General features: G+C 45.6%; 1 protein-coding gene across 1 annotated transcript in view; it reads right to left on the bottom strand.

Moving 5' to 3' along the window:
• MED30 (mediator complex subunit 30) overlaps positions 1 to 23,931 on the bottom strand; it is a 93,997-nt gene that overhangs the window by 33,660 nt on the left and 36,406 nt on the right. Inside the window, exon 3 of the mRNA XM_069621539.1 lies at positions 23,150 to 23,260. Coding sequence (XP_069477640.1) covers positions 23,150 to 23,260 — 111 coding nt within the window. The remainder of the gene's footprint in view (positions 1 to 23,149; positions 23,261 to 23,931) is intronic.

The raw sequence follows: 23,931 nt of genomic DNA, 5'->3' as shown, positions 1-23,931 counted from the left end.
GCAAAGCAGCCTATGTGTGCTAGTCAAAGTGTCCAATGGGCATGGCCCAGGGATGTGCAATAGGGTTCCAGTGACCACTACATGGCCTAAGTCCATGTCCCGCCAAATTAGCCACTGGACATGGTTGCAGGCTATGGTTTGGCCCACAAAGGGTGCAAAGTAGCCATTGACTGCAGACCAGTGCCAATCACCAACTCAATTACTTGGCAGGATTCATGACCCTTCTGGAAGCTAGGAAGGGTATGTTGTGGCCACTCCAGGAGCTTTACGGGGGAGGTGGGGCTCAGGGAAGGGTTCCTTGGGCCAACAGTTTCTCCCAGATCCCCAATTGGTGAAAATGTGGCTACTGCAACTGGCCACATATCCAATGGCCATTTGGGGGATGGGGGCAGGGGCACAGTTGAAGGTCATGCCCTGGGCACAAGGACAGCAGTCCATAACCAGTGGCCACTCTGAGGTCTAGTGGAGGCGGAAGAGGGGTCAGGCAGGGGCATGGCACCAGGGGTAGCCAGGGCAAGGTTAAAGGCCCTGGCCTGTCAAAGTGGCGGAACAGTTGGGCTGGAGTTGCTCAGTGGGCACTGTTGAGATGTTACTACAATTATGCTCTCCCTCCTTTTGTCTGTGGCACAGAACCCACTCTTTCCCATCCTCTGATCCGTATCCTGCTCCTTTTCCTTATGCAGTCTTGGGTCTCAATATCCCAAGAGGGGGCACAAAAGGCCAACTCTTATAAGGCCAACAAACTCCGACTACTACAGTGGTGATTTTGCTTAGTTTGTAAACTAACATAAACGTTAACATAATTTCTATGGACATAGGATTCTTTCCCTTTTATCTTTTTACTGTGCCCTCCATCAGTTGGGTTGGGCTTATGGTGCATGCAAGTAAAACAAATACAAGATCCAAATGGTTTACTGCAAAGAAATATCTAGTTTAACTTGATTATCCGTTTTAGATCTACAGACTAGGCCTAGATTAGCAAGCACCATTTCTTCTTGGTAGCGTGTGTGTATTGGGTTCAGTATTAAGTGGATTTCTTAGCACTACTCGCCACTAGTTTGCACCCAATTCCATCTATGTCAATGAAGGAGCGTTCTGTGAAAGTATGCAGACATGCCCATGGCCGGCTATGCAAATGTTAGAGTGAAACATTTGCTTGAGAAGAAAAGCATCTCATTACCCGTGTTGCATAGCAGGGTGCAAAATTCTAGGTTGCAAGCTACTAGCCAGCCATGATAAAACACTTGCCACCTCATTTCTATACATACAGACAGCACACCATTTCATACTCTTCAAAAGTCAATTGTCACTAGCCAATGGCTAGTGACGAGTGCACATTTTTTCCCGTGCATATAATTAAGTTTGGTATGCAGCTGCATGTTTGCTAGTTTCTAACATTATGGATACATTGTACTATTCAACGTCTTGCTATCCCTGGTCTCCTGAAAGACTTGCTCTCTAATAGGTTTAGGTCTGTCCATGTAAAACACAACCACTCTGCAGTCACAACACATCAAGTGTATGCAGAAATATGCCCACATAAGATTGCTGTTCCATTAAGTATACCTGCAATTCTGTTGTCTGGTTTGATTTTAAACTTGGAGCATAACTTTGGTGGGAATCTTGGAATTGGCCCAAATACAAACTAAGGCTACCTGACAAATAAAGTGTTCCAAGAAGCCCTTTTGAAAAGGTTTGTAAATCACAAGTATAGCCCTGGTGTTCTTGCCCTAGTGGCCTTTGCACTATCCTTAGCTCCAGGGAAGAACCACTTACCACCTGCACCGCGACAGCCCAGCTGCAAGCAGAGGGGTACAAAGTAACCCATGAATAGTTGTTAACCCTTCCTATTCAAGAAGAGATGGACCAATCCCCGATTGACAGCTGTAAACGCTTCCCATTGGGCATCAGACACCAGGGTAGATTTCTTTAGCCCCAACTGGGGCACCTTTTTATTTTAAACCAAATTATTTAAACAAACCACTACTACTTTGATAAACCTTTTCTCCATCCTTCACCCGGCAGCTCACCCTCCTTGGAGGGGTCATGCAGGACCCCTTAGGGTGAACTGACATACCAGATCCATCCTGCCTATCCTGTGTAATTACATGGGAGTGACTGCTGCAGCTAATTGTAAGGGAAAATGCAGCAAAGGATAACGGCCTAAAATAAAGTGAACAGAGAAAAAGCTTCTCTGAAAGATCGAGAGAAGCACTATTCGTAAAAGTATACTTCCTATTGGAATGCCCATCTCACTTGCTGTCGCGGTGAAAAGAATGCCTGTGAAAAAATGTGCACACCCAACAACATGTTCATTGCATGAATGTGACTTTTGGATTGACAGTTTTCAATGCCTGATTTTACACTTTACACCTGGAATTAGCACACCTCTTCTACTATTGCTTGAATCTCATGGGGAAAAAAACAAGTCTCCGAACTACAGAGTCCATTTACATTCCAAAAGAATTCGGAACTTCTTAAGAGACATATTTAGAGCTGAACATTTCCAATTTATTTAAGACTGTCATTTCCCATTCTCTAAGGAATGAGATCCACTTATTACCCTGGTTATTTGGCTTTTTCTGCAATAGTGAATACGTACCAAAAACATTACACTAAGTAGCAATAGTCTCTTTGTCAGAACAGGAAGCATTTAAATCTCTGTCCACAATTAATAGATCATATCTTGGTCTACCCGCTCATTCAGAGCATAATACATCAATGCATGTGAATGGACAGTTTGTGTACACCCCCAGGTGGGTCATACACATTTAATAGCATCATCTTTCTGCATTCAGTGCCATATTTCAAAGTTAACTCGATTGAGAGCATATTACTATTGCTTACATCTAGAGAAGCAATTTGAGGATCAAGGGTTGATTTTACCCCAGTTATAAGTCGTCCTGAGGGGCTACCTTTCAAGCCTTTCCTGGCTGGTTCTTGAAACAAGCAATATCCATCAACACTGATGGAATCGAACAACTAGGCCTCCTGGAGCATGAAAATATCATGCTCCAGCAGCTTGGACAAGGTGCCTCCATCAGCCAAAATAGGTGAATTCAGTTTTGTATTCCAACTGGAAATGCTTAACAATCACTTATTTATAACATGTAATTTAGGCAAGAAACTCTTCAACCATTCCCATTTAACATTAGGAGATGGTAGAGCGACAATACTTTTTGCAACTGGTAGTCAAGCATTCAAACCCATCATACATTTCGAAGAGGGAAAATCTGAGCAGACCCTCAGTACCGGATGACCCCCCTAACCGGAAGAAACACCAGCAACAACCTGGCCGCCGATCCTATCTACTTATGATGATCCCCACTGCTCCAGCCATGGACAACTACTGCCAAGGTACCCTACCGGCCGATCATATGCACCTGCTACAACGCAAATTCTGCCTAGAGTGGATGAAGAGAGAGAGGACAGAGCTGGAGACAACCGCATGGACCGACTGGACTAAAGGCATTGAACCAAAATCGCCATGCTGGAGGTTGTTAGAGACAACCCAACGCCAGAGCCCCGTTAGACATGAAGCACACGCGCAATTGGACGAGTATGCATCAATCTACACGACGAACACATACAGTTCGATGAGGACGGTGACACATACACACGATCAACACCTTTATTATTTTGTCATTAGACTCGCTATAGCACCGCAGAAATGCAAGAAGCAATGCAGAGCTTGTGTATATGCTTGCAGATCCCTGCCTGCTAGAAGGACGGGAGCACTCAAGGGACCTGACCAAATGTAAAACTACTACTAACCTATGGATACTATGAGAACTCCATGACGAAAGCCAGAGCAGGCCTTAGAGGAATACAGTAGGACACAATGGTCTCAACAAATTCCAACCCGCAAGGTGCTGTGCTAGCAGAATAAACCCTGGTGCGCTCAGCAGGCTGCCAAGGCCACCATGTTGCGAAGCAGCATTCCACATAAAGAGCCAAGGTGACAATCGGTGGCAGCAACGAATATGCCCTGTGAAATACACGTTAATTCGAGGCAATTGAGCATGCAAGAGTGGTCTCCAACCACGTGACCTGGCCGAGCTGAGAGCAAGCCAAGACTCAGAGGCTGGGAACGAGCAGCCGCCTCACGACCAGACAGCGGCTTGCAATATTTTGATTGCCGTCAGACACCTTCTACAATGGGAATGGACCGCTCTCATGGCATTAGCCCTCACACTATTGTAATACGCAGACACATAGTCGCAATTTTCTGGGACATAGTAGACATGTCCTGAGGACAGTTGTCTCGCGGGCTGGGAACAGAGTTTGTCCCAGACTTGGGGGCCTGCAGCCTGGCCAATCAGGACACTGGGTTCTGGGGGTAGATGGTGAGGGTTGCCAACCAATCACTGGTTTTCCTTACTATTTAGAAGCAGCAACTTTCGGGGTTGATCCAAGTACAGCACCTGACACAGCAACGTTCAATAACCAGTTTTCTCTATAGAGTCCTATATTGGACCTACTACTCACGGGCCAATGCTAGGCCTCGATAGGTTTTGGAGGGAGCCTGTCGAGTGACGAAGGTTATTACGTCACAGGTTTATAAAACTGACCTGCGAGCCAGAATGCAGCGAGATGTACCTGAATGTCATTCATGCATATGACTGTGGATTTCGTATAATAAACCACAATAACTCTTTGCTCCTTGTGTGGACCTCGACTTCTTGGGACCAGGGAAGGAGTTAGGGCCTTCCGTGAGCTGGGAGTCCACAGACCCTTGGCACAGCTCTGCTTGCCCCAAAAATTACCCTAACAATTTCGAGCAACAAAGTGGCAGCATTTGGCTCTTTGGGGTCTATGATAGAGCTACAGTTTCCATAGTGCCCAAATGTGATCGATCATTGTGGCAGTTCCTGTAAGGCCACCACGTATTTGTGAAACACAGCCCGGTTTTCCAGTCAGCGTTTGAACAAAGTCGAAGTTGCTTGTATTCAGTATCCTTAGGGTGGGTATCTTTCCCAGTATCTTCAGGAACGCTGACCGATTCAGGTTTTTAGTATCCTTAATGACCTTCACCGGGCAGATTGTAATAATTTTTGGGTCTAATTTTTCTGGTTCAGTACAAGACAAAGTTACTCATGAGGGGTTATTATTAGTTCTTTCACCATTTTGTCTTCTTTTTTTTATCAGTTTTTACAATTACCTCAGCTTCTTTATTTACCAAGGACAGTACTTTTTGGAAGCACTTCCTGTATTTGTAAGTTAGTTACTTCTGCTAAATTAGAGATGTGCACTGACTCATTGTCTTTGACTAACCAGCTTGTTTATGTACCTGCACTTTGCTGTTGCCTTTTTTTTCCTACACAAGTCTCTCCTTTTTTGTTTCTTGGATTTTATGTAGGACAAGACTATAGTTGACCTATGGGGCTCCACTTTACTGGTAACTCCTGGTGGTGGAACCAATGGCAGATTTTTACTGCAAGCCCCTTTGCACACTTTGATGGTGCCTCTCTCTATGAGTTTTAAAGTTAGTAGGTCAGCAGGGAGAGGTTTCTTCCAGTTCTTCTACTACATAAGGGACGCAACGTGGGTCACCTTCATTCACTGTACTACTAACAGCTTCACCAATGCTTCCTTGTATTTTTGCATTCTCCCCCCCATTTATGCTAGCCATGTTCTGCTCATACACATTTGCTGTTTCAGGTCTTCATGGATTCAGCCACATAGTTTTAATGAAATCTTAATGGCAAATTCCAAAGCTTTATTATTTAGATTAGATACAGAGCTAGCTTTGATGGCATTCACAATTTCCGCTGGGCTTACAACGTGGCTGGTTTCTCTTTGGACTTCATCCTCGAAGTTGGGAAATAAATTTGGAGTGGTACACATATGGTGACTATGTCCCATTTGTCGCTGAAGAGACTGCAACTGTGAAGAAAACCGTAAGTGTGGACAGTCGAAGATTGCCTTCTCCTGTACAAAGTATAGCAGAGATGCAAAAGTGAATTATTGTCTATTCTAAGCATGGATCTATTAGGGGAGCAATGTATGTTGTCAAGTTATTTCTAAGCCCCCTTGAGACGGGACTAACGCTACTAGTTTACATTTTAACAACGACTCTCTGGCTTTGTTATCACCCCGAATTAAAAACCCGGTAATTCTCCCACGAGTCAGCCTTCCTGTTTATGCAAGATTGCTGCCTTCAGTTTCAATAATACAAGACATCTGTGTGCCCGTACCTAAGTAAGAACTTGCTTAGTTTAATCATGCATGTCCGTCTTCTTATAAGGCTTAGCTTTCCTCAAGTTATAGGCCTTAATACAATGTATTGCTTTGCCAGGCATATTTCACTAAGAACAGGACTTCTTTAGTGCTTTCTTTCGCTGAATATCTGCCCCACAGCAGTAATCAACCTCCAAGAAAACAGCAATAGTGTGTTTAATTAAAGACGATGGATCAAGTCTTACCAAGCTTGGAGATGGGGAGGCAAGTTACAACAGTAGTCAAAGTTCAAAGCACAGTGAGGAAAGTAAACGCAGAAACCTGTCTTTGGCGTCAAGATCTCCTCCGATCACAAACGTTACACTAACGGACCACAACAGACCACTTGATAACCCACCTGTTACCCGTGCTGCACTGCACGCTATGAATAGGGTTTTAAACTCGTTGCAGCAGAGTCTCTGTAGAGGGCTCCTCCTTTTCAACAGACACAAAGAGCAGACTCCAATAGAATGGCCCACAATAGACCACTTGGAAGTCCACTTTTTGATTCCTGCATCAGACATGTGGCCAGGGAGCAGCAATCTTCTAGGCCTGCCCTGTCTGACTACGGAGTGGGCCATAAGGGAGTATGGCTGTGCTTAATGGTCCTGGTTGGCCCAGCAAGCGTGGCCTGGTGCTGGGCAACCCTGATCTCAACCCAGATTGTACCACTGAGGAATCCTCTCTTCTGTGACTGCCCGGCCTGGCTACTTGTCAGCCCAACATGGTGGCAACCCACATGGGTTCCCAGGCTTCACCGGGCACATAGTCTGGGACTCAAAGGTTTAGCCGAGCTGCTCCACTCACACAGCGTGTGAAGTTCTTCTAGCCAAGGGTGGGGGGGGTGCTAAAGGCCACAGCCCTAAGAGAGCTCACGCTCCAGCCTCCTGCTTTCTCCTCGCTCAATAAAATTGCTAAATTTCCAATGCGACCAGTTTTTTATGCTGGCTTGGAAGGAGGGTTCTAGTCTAATAGGGATGGGGATGGAGTCCCAACGTTTGGCAGCTTGGACTGGGAAACTGGCTCCTCCAGCTGTTTTCTGGTTAAATCTTAGTACCACAAGGTTATGAGATTGCCAGGATCTGGTGGCGTGTGTAGGTTGATGCATGCAGATTTTGTCAGAAAGATATTTAGGGCTGTGTTAGAGACACATTTGTGCGTGATGGCTAAGGTGCGTAGTGTGATTCTGTCACGGATACACGAAATTGACTTTACTTACATTTTCTAAATTTCTAGACCCAACACCCACTATCTTACCATAGGGTGCTGGAGGGGTTACTTAGTATCCCCTTTGTCTAGTTTCTCAAGTAACATTTGTATGTTACCATTTCTACAATTAATGGCTGGTGACAGTTGTTTATTTTTTACTACCATTGTGTTTTTACTACAGGCTGCGTTCGCAGCGGCAGTAAGGCACCCATTCGGTCAGAATGGCCTGGCCTTCTTTTTTCACCATTTCTTGTCGGAAAGATCCTTCTTGAGATTTACTTTGCGCGCCAAACAATGGCCGGCTCCCTTTGTTCGTTTTGCCTTTGGCGGGGTCAGCCACACTTGCTTGCCGGGACTGTATTTGTATCGAAGGAGGCATTCACAAAATTAGTAATGGTAGGGGTGAGGAGCAGAGCACAGATTTTAACTAAATGGGCTGGGAAGTTGTCCCCTTTGCAATTAGAGGATTTTAGTTTTGCGATGGCATTGGTCATTGTGTCTTGGGTCACTGTGGTAAATTGGAATTGCAGGTTCATGTTTCGCTTAGTTTTATTGAGATTGGTTTCATTTTTTTCAGCTATGATTTTTCTTTTAGTAAGGATTTTCTTTTGGAGTAGCTCAATTTTGGAGGCTAACGCATTTTGTATAGTAGTGCACCATTCCTTGCTGGAGTTCGCAGGAGTAGTGACTGGGCTTGGGTTTTCCAATTCCTTGAAAATGGAGAAGAGTTTTTTAGTATTGGAAGTGGAGTTGCTGATACGGGAGTTATTTGCATTGGCTTTGTGGGCGAGAATTGCAGTTTTATAATTTTTGTTGGCAGTTCTGAAAGCGTTTGAGAGTCTGATGTAGGGGAGTTTTTGTTAAGGTGTTCGAGCGCTCTTTTGGTTCGTCTTAGCGCGACTAGTTCCTCATTGAACCAAAAGCTTGTTTGCTTATCTGCACATCGTGTATTGGTTGTTAACGGTGCTACCATGTCAATAGTAGCTGTAAGGCACTTATGGTAGGCCTCTGCCAAAAGGCTGGGGTTATTGCTTGTGATCATGTTAGAAGACAGTGCATCAGTTATAATGGGGGCTAGGTTATCGGCTGTTTGTTTCCGAATATTTCTTGTAATATAGGTATCTATTACTTTGGTCACTCGAGGGCTTGTCTCCTTACTAGTGAAGGAGAAATGTATGATATGGTGGTCAGTCCAGTCAAGGGGTTCAATCGATTCAATCATTATTTTTGAATTAAGCGCAAGTATCCACTCCAAAATACGGCCTTTGATGTGGGTGGGGGCATTCACTAGTTGTATGAAATTCATGTCTTTGAGTGCAGTATATAAGGTGTCTGCTTTAGTATCATGCTCTTCATTGAAGCCTAGGTTGATATCACCATATGGGGTGTTAACAGCAGAGTATGTCTAGTTCCGGGTGGGTATTGCCATTGGGCGATCTGTATATAACTAGGAAGTTAAGAGTGGTTTTCTGATCAGTGGCGAGTTTGACCAAGAGTTCATAGCCTTCTATTTCTTCCATAGGACAGGGTCTAAATTGCAGAGTAGATTTAGCTATTATGGCTACACCACCTCCTTGTCCATTTATTCTGTCGATCCTAATGATATTGTACTCTGGAGGGATGGCCAGAGCTAGTAAGGGTCCAGAAGCTTGATGTAACCAAGTTTCTGTGACTACAAGTAAATCTAACTTTTGATCGATAATGAAGTTGTGGATTTCAATAGCGTGGGCTCCTAGTGAACGGGCGTTGATAAGGGCACCTTTGATGTTACATGATACCTCTATAGGTGGCTCTAGGGTGATGTGGGGAGTCTGATTGTCAATGGCTCTAATAGGGAGTATGGAAGTGGCTCCAAAAGGCTTCTTATATTGTATATTATTGGGCAGAACACAAACTGAGTTATAGTTGAGGTGGGTCACATGGGTACGAGATCTTAGTCTGCGTAATCTGGTGGTACCCAGAATCGGTTATGTGCTCACATCAGCCAGATTATTTAATGCATGTACATGATCAGTCAGAGATGTTGGCTTGTTAGATAGTACGAGCTTCGGGCTTTCCATGGACCTTGGTGTGTTAGTGTTGGCCTGGATAGGCAGAAATTGAGGTATGGTGGGTAAAAAAAAGGTGTGGGACAAGAGATGGGGTGATGCCGTTAGCAGGCTATTCTAGACAATCCATTCTCATGGGTGAGGTAGGAGCTGCCCGAACAGGGTAGTATCTCCGGTACGATACAAAATGGGAACATGGGGAAGAGAAGCACACCGAGCATGGCTGTGTGCTCAGTGGGAGAGCAATTATAGCGGTGCTGTTGTCTGTGGCTTAAAGCTGGCCGCATAAATTGAAGCAAGTATGCTTGTGGCAAGTAGAGGATGGCAGATGATCTAAGATTGAATAAAGCTTTTGAAAGGCGGGGTGAGGGAAACTCAGCCAATGTAACCCCAATTATTTGGTTATGGCAGCGAGCAATGCAAAATTATTAAGAGCACTATGGGTGCGTAATACACTACGTGCTGACTAGATACATCAAGCAACCAATGATTTTGAAAATGCAATGGGTGCGCAAAATAAGGCGTGTTGATTAGGAACCGTACGTCACACCTAAGAGTATATTGCAGGTCTGTTTTACTACTCTATGGCAGTGGTTAAAGTTGGGTACTGGGAATGAGGAAGGTGGTCCTACCTGAGCGTGTTGGTGACTTAGCAGCATGGAGGCGCCGCAAAGCGCGAAAAGGCGTAAACAGGGCCTTGTCTTTCCGGGCCTTTGCTGCACGGGCCGGCTTCGGCCATGTGGGTGCAAACAAATACCGGCTTGTTGCCTAGCAGCGTGATGCTAGCCTATCAAATGATAGTGCGACCATTTCAGGGGCAGGCTGCTTGTTGTACACTATCAACAATGCCTGATGCTGTGGGCGTATCGACAGGGTTTTCCGTTATGTTGTCCACCCCACTCGAACCCTGAGAGTCTGCAAATTCCCCTTCCTCCTCACCTGATGAAGATGAGATGTCCAACTTCTTTCCGCGGGATCGACGAGTGAAAGTCCTCCTCTCCTTGTGTAGATAGGGTCGGCCTCAGGAGGAAGCCACCGCGACCCTTTGGGAACGAATCAGCGGTGACTCCCCGCCGCGACAGACAAGTGAGGCAAGGGGAAAAGCCTTACGGCACAAAAACCCCTTTGGAGTGTAGATATCCGATGCAGCGGAACGAGAGGATACACCAAGACCAGCTGGAATATGGGAGACCGGAATACCGGCGGATAGGGCTCAGTAAAGGCGAGTAGAGAGAATGGCACAAAATGGAATCAAAAAGGGGGGGGGGGCCCGAGAGAGAAAATCAAAGAGGCAAGGCAGGAGAGGAGAAGGGAAGCGAGCAATCCACGCGCCCAAGAGAATCTAACGGGGCGCAGGCAAGAGAGAGAAGAGAAGACAACGGAAAGAGAGAGGTAAGCAGAGGAAAATAGGACAGGAGCGGAACACCGCCAAGCGAGAGAACTGTGGAGCGCTAGCAACGAAGAGGATACAGAAGTTGCAACGCGCCGAGCCGCCAAGCGTAAACAGGGAAGTACACTCGGCAGCGGCCATGATGGAAAGGACTAGACCGCTAACAGCGCTTGGGAGCACAACGTGGCGGCACAGTTGGACGGCCACCATATTTCCACCTCTTCCATAAACGCCAGGAACCTGCGGTTGTGACAGTATGTCCCCCTCGAAGTCGGGTTCCCCCCGGCTTGCTGGGATGTAACCTGTGAAACTGACGTAACAAACGGGGAGCATGTACATGGGACCGAGGTTCCCAGGTATCCTCAGAAGAAGGATAACCTTTCCAATGAATCAGATATTCCAGGCGACCTCTGTGGTAACGAGAATCCCGGATGTGGGAGACCTCGTATTCCTCAGAGGTAGGAGCAGACAAAGTGTGGAGTCTGGGGGTATTCTGTTTTCTGTTCCCTGATACGAAGGGACGTAATTGAGAGGTATGAAATGTCGGATGAATGCGACTAAGATTCTTAGGCAGTCTGAGGCGATAAGCTACTGGATTGATCTTGGATAGGACTTCGAAGGGACCAATAAATCGGGGAGATAGCTTAGAAGGACGTACCCAGCGGGGCAAAAACTTGGTGGATAACATGACCTTGGATCCTCTGTTCCAATCCGGTACAGGTCTCCGGTGTTTATCTGCTTGTAGTTGGTTACGGGCGTTGGCCTTTAGAAGACTTTGGTTGGCGGTGTTATGGGCTTCCTTTAATCTAGAAAGAGAGGTTTCTAAGGATGGTATAGGAGTCTCAGTCCAGAAGGTGGGTACTATAGATTTAGGATGGTACCCATACGTACAAAAAAAAGGGCTGATCCCAAGTGCGCTGTGTACAGAATTGTTATAAGCGAACTCAGCTGTTGGTAAGAGGGAAACCCAGGTATCCTGTTGTTGGTTAATGAAACACCTCAAATACTGCTCAAGGGTCCCATTTAGCCTTTCCGTCTGCCCGTTAGTCTGTGGGTGGAACCCAGAGGACAGGGCCCTTTCGATACCCAACAGTCTGCACAAGGCAGTCCAGAATTTTGAGGTGTATTGGCTCCCACGGTCAGACACGATCTTTCTGGGGAGACCATGCAACCTGAAGACATCTTTCATGAAGACTTCCGCCATAAGGGAGGCGGAAGGTATCCTGGGTAAGGGGGAAAAATGAGCCAACTTTGAGAAGGAGTCTACTGTTACCATGATACAGGTACACCCCTGGGAAACCGGTAGATCTACGATGAAATCTGTAGATATGTGCTTCCAGGGGCCTGAGGGAATCGAGTCTTGTTGAAGCAAGCCAAGGGGACTTCGAGTAGGATGTTTATTTTGCATACAGGTCAGACAGGTCTGGATGTATGCCTGAGTATCGGCTCGCATACCGGGCCAGTAAAAGGATCTCTGCAGTAATTCCAAAGTCCCTCGTAAGCCTCTATGCCCGGCCACCTTCGAGTTGTGACACCACTGGAGAGCTTGTATTCTGAGGTCCTGTGAAGGAAGGATGAGCCTCCCTCGAGTGAAGTACAGACTGTCCCTCTGATCCACCGGAGTCCTCCCCACTTGCAAGAGTGTTTCTTCTGGGGAAAGAGATCTTTCCCTCACTTCTTCCAAGAAAGACGATACAGCGGAAATGATCTTGATATGTGGAAACATGAGCTCTTTCTCGTATCCCAGAGAGGTCTCATCTCTGCGAGATAAGGCGTCAGCAACCTGGTTTTGGGTACCAGGTATGTATGTTATGAAAAAATGGAACTGTGCAAAGAAATGCGCCCATCGGGCTTGTCTGGTGTTATAACACTCTTGTTGATGTAGGATCTGTAGGTTCTTGTGATCAGTACGTATCAGGAACGGATGTAAGCTTCCTTGGAGAAGATGCCTCCATTCTAAACAAGCCAGTTTCATGGTTAAGAGCTCCTTTTCTATGACGGAGTAGTTTAGCTGACTAGGGTTCAAAGTCTTGGAGAAATAGGCGATGGGATGTTCTTGGCCCTGATTTGATTGTAGGAGAACGGCGCCAACCGCACCCACGGAGGCGTCGGTCTCAAGAATAAAGGGAAGCAATTGGTCCGGCTGTCTCAGAATAGGGGCAGAACAGAACCTTCTTTTCAGACAGATGAAACTCTCCTCGGCTTCCCTGGACCATCGAAAGGGCCTGGAGGCTTTCTTTAGTAAGGAGGTGATAGGCAAAGTGAGTCTGGAAAATTCGGGAATAAACTTCCGGTAAAAGTTGGCCAGTCCCAAAAATCTTTGAATCTCCTTGACCGACGAAGGGGAGGGCCAGCCTAGAATAGCTTTGACTTTCTTGGGATCCATGGCGATCCCCTCGCTGGACAAAATAAACCCTAGATAGGAGACGGAGGATTTGGCGAAAGCACACTTTTCCGGCTTGACCAATAAATGATGTCGCTGCAGCCTGTGTAATACTTCCTTCACATGACGAGTATGCTCTTCGGGCTGACGGGAGTAAACCAGAATATCGTCTAAGTAGACAACGGTGTTTTGGCCCAAGAGATCAGAAAATATACGGTCCATAAACCTTTGAAAGATGGAGGGAGCGTTGACCAGTCCGAACGGCATAACCTGATATTCGAACAGCCCATAGGGAGTGCGGAAAGCCGTCTTCCATTCGTCACCAGTCCTGATGCGGAGCAAATGGTAAGCATTGCGTAGGTCGAGTTTAGAAAAAACTACTGAGCCTTGGACGGTCTCCAGGATCTCAGAGATTATGGGCATAGGGTAGCGGTCCTTGATGGTAAGTTGGTTAAGCCCTCGGTAATCGATACAAGGTCTTAGGTCCTTGGAGTCCCTCTTTGGAATGAAGAATAGAGATGCTCCTGCTGGTGATCTGGAAGGTCGGATAAGTCCGTTGGCTAAGTTGTCATCTAAGTAGCGTCTAAGGACTTCCTTTTCCGACAAGGAAAGGGGATACATCCTACAAAACGGAACCAGAGCCAGAGGGACTAAGTCTATCCTACAGTCCTCAGGTCGATGAGGAGGAAGTTCCATGGGTTGTTGGTCTTGGAACACTGTGGCGTACTCCTGAAGACAGCTTGGGATACAATGGATCGTGCTCCTCTCAGGGGCACACCCCATCTTGACGCTTTCGAACAAGGGTCCTGGAAGACACTTCTCCTGGCAGTAAGCAGAATGAAAACTTAGAAGATTGGCCGACCAATCTATGGTAGGGTTGTGTCGTCGGAGCCAACCAATCCCCAAAATGACTGGGAAATGAGCTGCGCGAATGATATCGAAGCTCAGTACTTCAGTATGTTGTTGAATGGATACCCGTACCTCCTCTGTGGTGTGGGTAATGAGGCCGGAGCACAGAGGGGTACCATCTACTCCCTCTACCTTCTGGTCTTCCTTCTTGGCTATCCTGCGAAGGCCTACCTTGTCGGCCCATAGGGTGTCCAGGAAGTTCCCGGCTGCTCCACAATCCAGCAGGGCCAGAGTCTCCATTTCCTTTCCTCTGAACTGAAGCTGGACAGATACCACCACGAGACGTTGGTCGTCCGAGGGTTGGGCAGAAGTAACTGAAAGAGTGACATAGGAACTGGGGAAAGCCCCTCGGTAGTCCGTCCTGCCAACTACCGAGGGCATTCGTTTCCCAGACGTCTGGGGGATACATCTGGCCAGTCTCTCAAGAGGTGTGTGGAGGAGCCACAGTATAGACAAAGGCTGCCCTCTCTTCTCATCTTCCGCTGCCAAGGGCGCTCTGGTTGGTCCTATTTGCATTGCTTTTTTCCGGGTGGATGGACGAGCGGCTTGTGAGGAGGTCGATGGGTGAGTCTCGGGGTAAGAGCTGGAGCTACGGGTCTTTCTCTTTTCATTCCTCCGTTCAGTCAACCGAAAATCTATCCGTACAACAGCCTTTATGAGATCTGAGAAAGAATCGGGGCGAGGGATCCTAGCGAGCTCGTCCTTCAGCTCTTCGCGCAAACCCCTCCTGAAGATGGTGTATTGAGCCTCTTCTTGCCAGCCAGCTTCTGCAGCTAGTCTTTTGAAGGAGGATATGTAAGTGAGTAGGTCAGAACCACCCTGAAGTACATCCAACAGGTCTTCACTAGCCAGGTGAGCGCTCTCAGTGCGAAGAAATGTCTGCTTGAGAGGATCCTTGAATGCTACAAAGTTCTGTAACACTGGGTCGGACTGGGACACCAATGGGGTAGCCCACGCTAGGGCATTACCAGTCAGGTGTGTGATCATAAACCCCACTTTAGCGTGATCGGAGGAAAAGGCGTTCTGTCTGAAGGCGAAATGGATATTACAAGCTTCCAAGAATTCTTTAACTTTTTTCTCTGATCCGTCGAATTTGCCTGACACCAGAGGCAAAGGTGGTAAATCTGTGACTTGATGTTCTCTGGCGGTAACTCTCTGTTGGAGAGCGGTATTTGCCTTCTTAAGGGCTTGAACTTCCAGGTTTAAGTTTTGTACAGCCGCAACCAATTCTTGAAGTTGCTGGGGAGTTGCCATGTCAGTATTTTGGCGTTGCAAGCTATCAACAATGCCTGATGCTGTGGGCGTATCGACAGGGTTTTCCGTTATGTTGTCCACCCCACTCGAACCCTGAGAGTCTGCAAATTCCCCTTCCTCCTCACCTGATGAAGATGAGATGTCCAACTTCTTTCCGCGGGATCGACGAGTGAAAGTCCTCCTCTCCTTGTGTAGATAGGGTCGGCCTCGGGAGGAAGCCACCGCGACCCTTTGGGAACGAATCAGCGGTGACTCCCCCCCGCGACAGACAAGTGCGGCAAGGGGAAAAGCCTTACGGCACAAAAACCCCTTCGGAGTGTAGATATCCGATGCAGCGGAACGAGAGGATACACCAAGACCAGCTGGAATATGGGAGACCGGAATACCGGCGGATAGGGCTCAGTAAAGGCGAGTAGAGAGAACGGCACAAAATGGAATCAAAAAGGGGGGGGGGGGGAGCCCGAGAGAGAAAATCAAAGAGGCAAGGCAAGAGAGGATAAGGGAAGCGAGCAATCCACGCGCCCAAGAGAATCGAACGGGGCGCAGGCAAGAGAGAGAAGAGAAGACAACGGAAAGAGAGAGGTAAGCAGAGGAAAATAGGACAGGAGCGGAACACCGCCAAGCGAGAGAACTGTGGAGCGCTAGCAACGAAGAGGATACAGAAGTTGCAACGCGCCGAGCCGCCAAGCGTAAACAGGGAAGTACACTCGGCAGCGGCCATGATGGAAAGGACTAGACCGCTAACAGCGCTTGGGAGAACAACGTGGCGGCACAGTTGGACGGCCGCCATATTTCCTCCTCTTCCATAAACGCCAGGAACCTGCGGTTGTGACATACACAGCGTGGATGAGCAAAAAGCAAGCTCAAGGTCGTAACTGGAAGATGAACAAACTGATACAATGATATTGATATTTTATACTATCTAATAAATGCTGGTTTATTTATTTAAATTCCTAGATAACGCACCAAAATTCGCCGGAGGCCTATTGGCACACATAAAACAAACAAAACGGTGACATAGAAAGAGAAAAAGTGAGAAGCGTAAATCTGAAAGAAAAAAAAAAAATAGACAGTTAAGCGAAGACTAAGGAGTGTTGAAGAGATGGATCTGATCAGTGAGGTGGAACTCTTAAGGTGAAGAGGTAGAGAGCTCCAAAGAGCAGGGGCAGCGACACAGAAGATGGTTTTGCCAAATTTGACTGAGCAAAAGCGAGGATGACTAAGCCGAGCTTGCTCAGTGGACCCGAGTGATCGACCAGGTGTCATGGATTAATGGTCATATCAATGGTCGTATTAAGACAAGTTGGCTCAGACCAGGCGAATTTAAGCAAGAGACTACAAGTGTGGGGAGTGTATTGAACGCACGAGCAGCCGACAAGGGATTGTAGCCTTGTTGCCAGGAGCGCATGGTCGACCAAGTCAAATGCAGCGAGAGATCCAACAGCATCAAAAGTGCAGGATGGCCACAAGTGATGATGGATCCTCGATTGGATTTTAAATCCAGCATGACAGTTTCAGTGCCATGAAAGGCACGATATCCGGACTGACGAGGCCCAAGCACTGCATTGTTGTCAATACATTTCTGTAACTGAAGATAGGCCACTCGGTCCATGACCTTCAAAAGGAAGGGCATGTTGGTAATAGGGCGATAATATTTTGCAAGAAGGGGTGGGGGGGGGTCCAGATTGGCTTTTTTGAGCAGGGGCGTGATCCATGCCTCCTTGAGGCTTGTTGGTACTTGCCCCTCTATAAAGGACTGATTGATCAGCTTAGTGATCCAGGGAGTAATAGTATCCAGGCATTGTACCAGCAACCTAGATGCACAAGAATCACCTTTACATGAGGTGGGCTTCATTTTTAGTATGATGGAAGTCACTTCGGATACGGTGCAAGGGTTGAAAGAAAAGGAAGGCTTTGTAGTGGGGGCGTTAGGAGTCGTCCCTTGTGACAAGTGAGGGATGGAATCAATAGGTGCACGAGAGAGAATGGTCATGGGCAGTCTTTGTTGACGAAAGTTGTTCAGATAAGTGAACAGATGTAAGAAGGAGAGGTGCAGACTGGGTAACAAAGGCATTAGTGGAAGTCAACGAACTAGCTTCAAGATGTGAGGCTATTTTTGCCGAGAAGGTATCATGGATGGTTTGACACCAGGCGGGATCCTGGGGTGCCTGCACCATTGTCTGAGTGTTAGAGTTACATTCTTGAAGGATGGAAAAAAGTTCCTTGGATCTGGATTTAGCTTGATGAATACGATTGCTGTAATAGGCTGCTTTTGCCTTAATCCAGCAGATTTGAATGTTTTTACTGAGGTTTTAGAAGTGGCAAGCAGATCTGGAGAGGGATGTTTTTGCCATGCATGTTCTGTTGCGCTTCTATGGTGTCTTAATGCCAGGATTTCCTCCTTAAACCAATGTCTGGTGAGGGTTTTTGGTTTGATAAGTCTGATACCAATAGGGACAAGATCTTCCACAATAGAATCCAGTGTATTTTTCAGTTCAGAATTTTTTTCAAATCTTCAAGTTTACACAGATTAACCAATCTGTTAGTGAGTTTGTGGGATAATCTTTCAGGGGTCTAGGTAGAGTGTCAACTCTGGTAGATACAGTGGGGAGAGTGATCATAAATTTAAGCAAAACGTGATCTGACCAGGAGCGTGGTGAGTTAGTGGGGCTGGAGGCTTGAATTTTATGAAACAGAACCCAGACAAGGATGTGACCACCTACATTGGTGGATTCAGTTACCTGCTGACAAAAGCCAATAGAGGATAGAGCAGCAAGCAGTGATTGTGCAGTTTAATCAGAGGGAACATTGGCCCATAAGTTAAAATCGCCCAAAAGAACAAACCGGTCTTTGTTGCTGGTGACACTTAAGTATATGTAATAGTTCTTCAAACAAAGGTAAGTTGCGAGGCGGCCGATAGATAAGAATAACAGTTAGTGTGATGTTACTAGAAATCTTGATTTTAGTGAGAAGAGATTCACATTCATCAGGAGATTCATGTGGGCAGAGGTGGTATTGGAGGTTGTCTCTCAGAAGGAGGGGGACCCCTCCACCTTTGGTAACCTGACGGTCAGCCACAAGTAAAACATATCCTGGGGGGATAGCCAGGGTGGCCTCATTGGAAATGCAGTCACTGAGCCATGACTCAGTGACTGCCATCAGATAGAAGGCAGCTTGCCTGACCAAATCCTCTACCTCGACTCCATGAGACATCAAGGATCGAGTGTTGAGGAGCGCAGTGGATAGAGACTGCATAAGTGGCTTTTTTCTGGTTGGTGATGGAACAGTCGGATCGATCGTTACCATGTGCTTGTGCCCTGCCAAGCGTCCTTTAGGTATGGGGCACATGTTGAAAAAGACAGATACACAGCTCAGAAGCAAAGGATGATAGAGCCCAAAGGTGGGTGTTTACCTGAGTGAACGGTGTGCAAGCTAGAACGAAGTTCGGCAGCCAAAAATGTCCACAATCCGGATGTAAACCGGTGCTAACCGGCCCACGTAACGTGCTGACGAGGTGCTTATAAATGAGGATAAGCTTGGGAATTGTAGTTCAATACAAATACAACTGGATACTGATCAGTTGCGCACTAGCGAAGCGCCAAAGTAATCAAAGGCGAGAACAGCGTGTTAAAAGGAAATCTTAGTAAACAGTACGATATTCTTAACTCGCACTATACCAGAAAAACAATTGGAGGCTATGAAACTGACATTTACTTCAAGGATACTTCTGAGGCAAAGTCAGGTAAGAAGTACAAGGGTAACTGATGGCGTTCTACAATGTGTCACAAATGCCCGTAGTGAACAGACTCACTCAGACACACAGACAGCACTCCAGGAACCGACAACAGGCATACCAGCAAATACCAGTTATACTGCCTTGGCAAGCCCTAGAGGACACAAAGAAGGACCGGACAGCTTTCATTGTATGGTAAAAGCAGTGTAACTTGCAATTTTTTTTTAGAGGATTTAACAATCAATAAAGGATGAGTTGGCAGCACAAATTTAAAGACGTTCAGCATTGTATAGGAAATGCAGAGATCAATTGGCTTGTAAAACAGACGTTTTTCCACGATGAAACCTGTAAAATTACCACACTAAGGTTTTGATTTTAATGGGTCTTTTCAAGCTGTGCATTTCACTACAACTAGTAATATAGAGTTTGAATTCACATGATTTTGCTTTCGAATGCATTACTTTTAAGGGATTGAAAATCAGATTTGTAGACCAGGAGCAAAAAGCGGCCGGCCCTTGAGTATCAGGCCTAACCAGTTAAGCAGGAGCTAGTACATGGAGTGCAGCAAATCTAATTTTGCGCCAGATGCAAAGTCTAAATTCTTTACATTTTATACTATATCTAATTTAATTTGGGTGTATTCTACACACCTACACACCCTACACACACACACACCTACACGCACACACACACACCCACCTACACACACACACACACATTTGTATGGCACCACTTGCCACAGGAGTCAAACGTAACTCTGGGTAGCTGTTGGTTTCACGCTAACCAGGCTCCTCTTGGCTATAACAAGGAGCCGAGTAGCACTGAGCTCTTGGCCAATTCGAACCCTGAATTTTATGTTTGGACCAGTAAACTGTATAGGAAAAAACATACCGTCAAACTGCAGCCTAAACATTACCTTTTTTCCTCAATGTTAGCAATCTAAAGGTTAACCTTCAAAGTTTTTCAAGGTAACTATTACCGATTTATGGATGCCAAGGAAAGGCGTCTTCTCTAGATTGCATTCCATGCACACTTGTCATCTTGGCTGCGTGAAGGAAAAGTCCCATTACTGTTCAACTTCCACATTTTGTAGCACCCTCTGGTGAAGATTGAGACTTCGAAAGCCAAAGCATTGTATGATCTTATTTTCAGTTATACTAATAAAAATGTATCAACACGTTTTTGTAATTTTCAAGCTAAACTGTCAAATCGTTTACACCGTCACCATCCACTCAGTTTATACTAAGCAGCATTTGATGCCAATAGTACCCAATTTTTTTCTTGTCGTAGAGTGGAAAAGAAAAGGCCTGGTTCAGAAGTGATGTTAAGAACAAGCTCCTGAAGAAAGTTCACCACTATTGGGCTGGAGAACTGAAGAATGTGTTTAATTGATTTTGAATAAAACAGCATTTTAAAAGATTTTTCCAACAAATGGTGTACTGGTCACAGTCCTAGAAGCCTATGGATACTGTATTTTATATGTTATATGGTTTGGATGGTCTATATAGACTCGAAAAAACAGGTGCTAGTCCCACCTGAGGGTTTGAAATTATTTAGCTCATCCCGGTATAGGTTGGACGCCACACATCTCTATAGTTGGAGGAGTGACCTGGAGTCTCTTGGTTGTTTAAATTGACAAATTGTATACACCTTCCATGAAAGCATTTACTACTGAGACACTCCATCACATGATTGTAGGTTGTGAGACGTTTCGTAGATATTTGACCATATCAGATTCTGTACATTGACTTAGGCCCAATGGTGTCCTGTGCACCAGAAGATAAACCTCTTTCATTTAACAAAGTGGTAGACGCATGCGTTAGGGCTGTGTGAACCTGGTACCCCCGTTTTTTTCTCCATTTGATCACCACATATAGAGTTAGTTTTGGACTGTCTGGGCAGGGTTTCGCCATCCCTTTTAGAGGGATTGGTACAAACTTTCTGATTTGTTGGCATGTACAGCACAAGTATCAAAACGACTACGGGTAAAGGTAGAGACTATGTTAAGAGATATCCCAGTAATATGCAAATACCACTGCATGGCGCAGTGTTGAGATTATAGAGCATTAGATGGTGAATTCTGCAACATCCTGATGAAAGCACTAACGGCTGGCATTCTAGAGGAATATTTGGTAATTTGTTAAAAGACATTTCCCTTCTGATTCAATACCAGTTTTCGTTTTTATTATGTATGGTCTATACAGAGTAGCAGAATCTCTGCCGCAGGATGTATGGAGCAAAGAATTATTTTCCATAGCATTTTAATTTGTTTTCCCCTTCTTCACAAATGAAATTGGATAGGACTGGTTGGAGGCTGTCCCTCACTCTTTTGAGAGTGCACACAGTTGTCCCTCTAAGGTAAGAGCTTCCAAAAGAGTTAGTGGTGTTCATCAGGGTTGAGAAAATGTAGTAATTCCAAGGGGCTCTGAACGTCCATCGAAAGGACATATCGCCGCATTGTACAGCTTTTTCTTTCATATTTCTCTTTTCCTTTTTCTTAAATGGAGCATAGAGCCCCTCATGGCGCTCTAACTCTCTGCCCCGTCCCAGGTTCCCCTTTTCAACAACCCCTCGCTTTCACCCTATACAAATACTGCAGTAAAATGCAATGAAATGAAATGTCCTGCAGGAAAAGCGATGCAGTGGTTTGCGGGGATTACGAACCAAGGTGTGGAGACAACATTTAGCTTGGAATTACCCTGATGTTAGGGTTTATCAGCTCTCTAGCTACTTCAACCATGGCCCTTTAAGTTGTCCTATGCTTCAAACTTGACAACATGTTTTGGGTATACACTGTGTTCCAAAAACTGAAGGACATATGTATATATAACTTTAGCCTTTTGCAGTACCATTTGAACTGGAACGTTTGTTATCTGTTAATTTGCAGGCATGCAGTTGCTTAAAGTCTGCACCCTAGAGCTAACCGTAGCTAACCGGCCTGCACACCCACTAGTCCACTAAGATATTTTGCTGTACTTCCACCCTCTCCCCTGCTTATACGATGGAAGCATCAGAATTCCTGTGCCTGTAAACATGCCTATGCACGATTGTGGCATTATTCATCCGGAACCTTGGACAGAGTAACAACAGTAATCATCAATGTCCATCAGCCAGATCCAACATGTGATTGAGAGGTAAACTTACATGGAACCTTTATGAAGGCGCGGAAAACTTTGTTTTTAAGTTTTTGCTACTTTAAAATTCAGAGCAGCAGCAAAATGCAGAGCAGAAATCCTCTCATTAACTGCAAACCTTACCCCCAAATTAACCAGTACCATCATACTGTCTGTACCTTATTTTAAATATATACACATGGCAGGGTTCAAAGGCAGGACCTTACCCCTAAGTAACCAGGAGCGAGTACCCAGCACATCGCAAATCTAACTTTAAATTGCTGTCCATTATGTAGGATTGTGTTTAAATGTTGACTACATGTTTCCTACTAGTGCTTCTTTATTGGCATTCTCAAATACTGAAAGTTGATATCACATATGCATGTTTGTATGGCATCAATTGGCCTAGGGAGACAAAAGTAGCTCCTGGTAACTTGTTGCCAATCTAACCAGGCTCTCCTAGGCTAGAAGCAGGAGCTAAATAGCTCCCAGGTGCACCCCTCAATTTCGAACCCTGGCACACATTTCTTTACAGACATGTTTCCTGCACTGAAAAACGTGTGCAGTAAATATTCCACACTGACATCACTGGGCACCATAGTTTATAAATGTTGCATTGGCCTGGTGCTGTGTAGTTTAAACTAAGGATTCTGTATTAAGGCTCCAGTTAGACAACCCTGAAAAGTGGCCTCGAATCCAAACGTCTTGGTATGCTAAGGATTGGTAACTTGAGGACAGAAGGAGATGTCCCAGTATTTTATCTGAAAACATTTTTCAAATCATTAACCAGCGCTTTATGAAGAGACGACAGAGGGGCCATCTCATTTTCCTAAGAATATATGGCTGAAAACAAAGCTATTCGGAGGCTACCAAAATGTTTTTTGAAAATACCTTATTGACTTCTACAATTTCTTTTCTCTCTTCAGTAGCGAAACGAAGATGACTGCTGGCACCACGATCATCATGTTTTGATCCATCCTCTTCAACATATGGAACCAGTTGCTGTAGTTTCAATAAGAATGAAATGTTAGAAGTCCAGAATAAGCATGATGCCTCAACCCGGAATAGACAATTAATTGCACCAGTTTAATCACTGTGCATGGTGCAGCCTGGATTCCAAAACTAGTGCAGTATAAGATAAGAGTGACTGAATAGCAACAGCTGCGCTTTACAATCAGCCCTTACCCATAGGAACGTACCAATTAGTTGTAATTTACCTTGCACAGGGATTTCATAAAAGCACTGAACAGTAACAGCAGAAAATGGCAGGCCATGATGAAAATCAGTGCAACTTAATAAGAGCAATTCAAACGATTACATGTTCTGAAGTATTTAGGGGTTATAGAGTAAACACTCTTTCAGAAGGAAATGGGCAACAAAGGAGAGGATGAAACAAAACAGAGTGAGTTTCAATGGAGTGAAAAGAGAAAAAGAGGCAGCAATGGGAAGAAAGGCGAAACTGACGAGCGGATGGGTAAGGGGTGCATGCAGAGTGGATTGAGAGAGGAGAACTAAGGGGAGTCAGCCCATACAAGTAATCGAAAAGAAGACCGGACATGAAAGCAAAGATAGGCAGGAAACAGGAGCCAGGGAAGAGAAGCAAGGTAGGGGAGATATGAGCAGTAGGTGAAAGAATTTAATTAGAGTTCACTGTAGACTGGTGAGGTGCCAAG

The sequence above is a fragment of the Ambystoma mexicanum genome, chromosome 5q (assembly GCF_040938575.1).
Source record: "Ambystoma mexicanum isolate Mex_15411 chromosome 5q, UKY_AmexF1_1, whole genome shotgun sequence".
In the NCBI taxonomy this organism is placed as follows: domain Eukaryota; kingdom Metazoa; phylum Chordata; class Amphibia; order Caudata; family Ambystomatidae; genus Ambystoma; species Ambystoma mexicanum.
The sequence above is the reverse complement of the archived record's forward strand: the minus strand, read 5'-3'. Positions and strand labels throughout refer to the sequence as shown.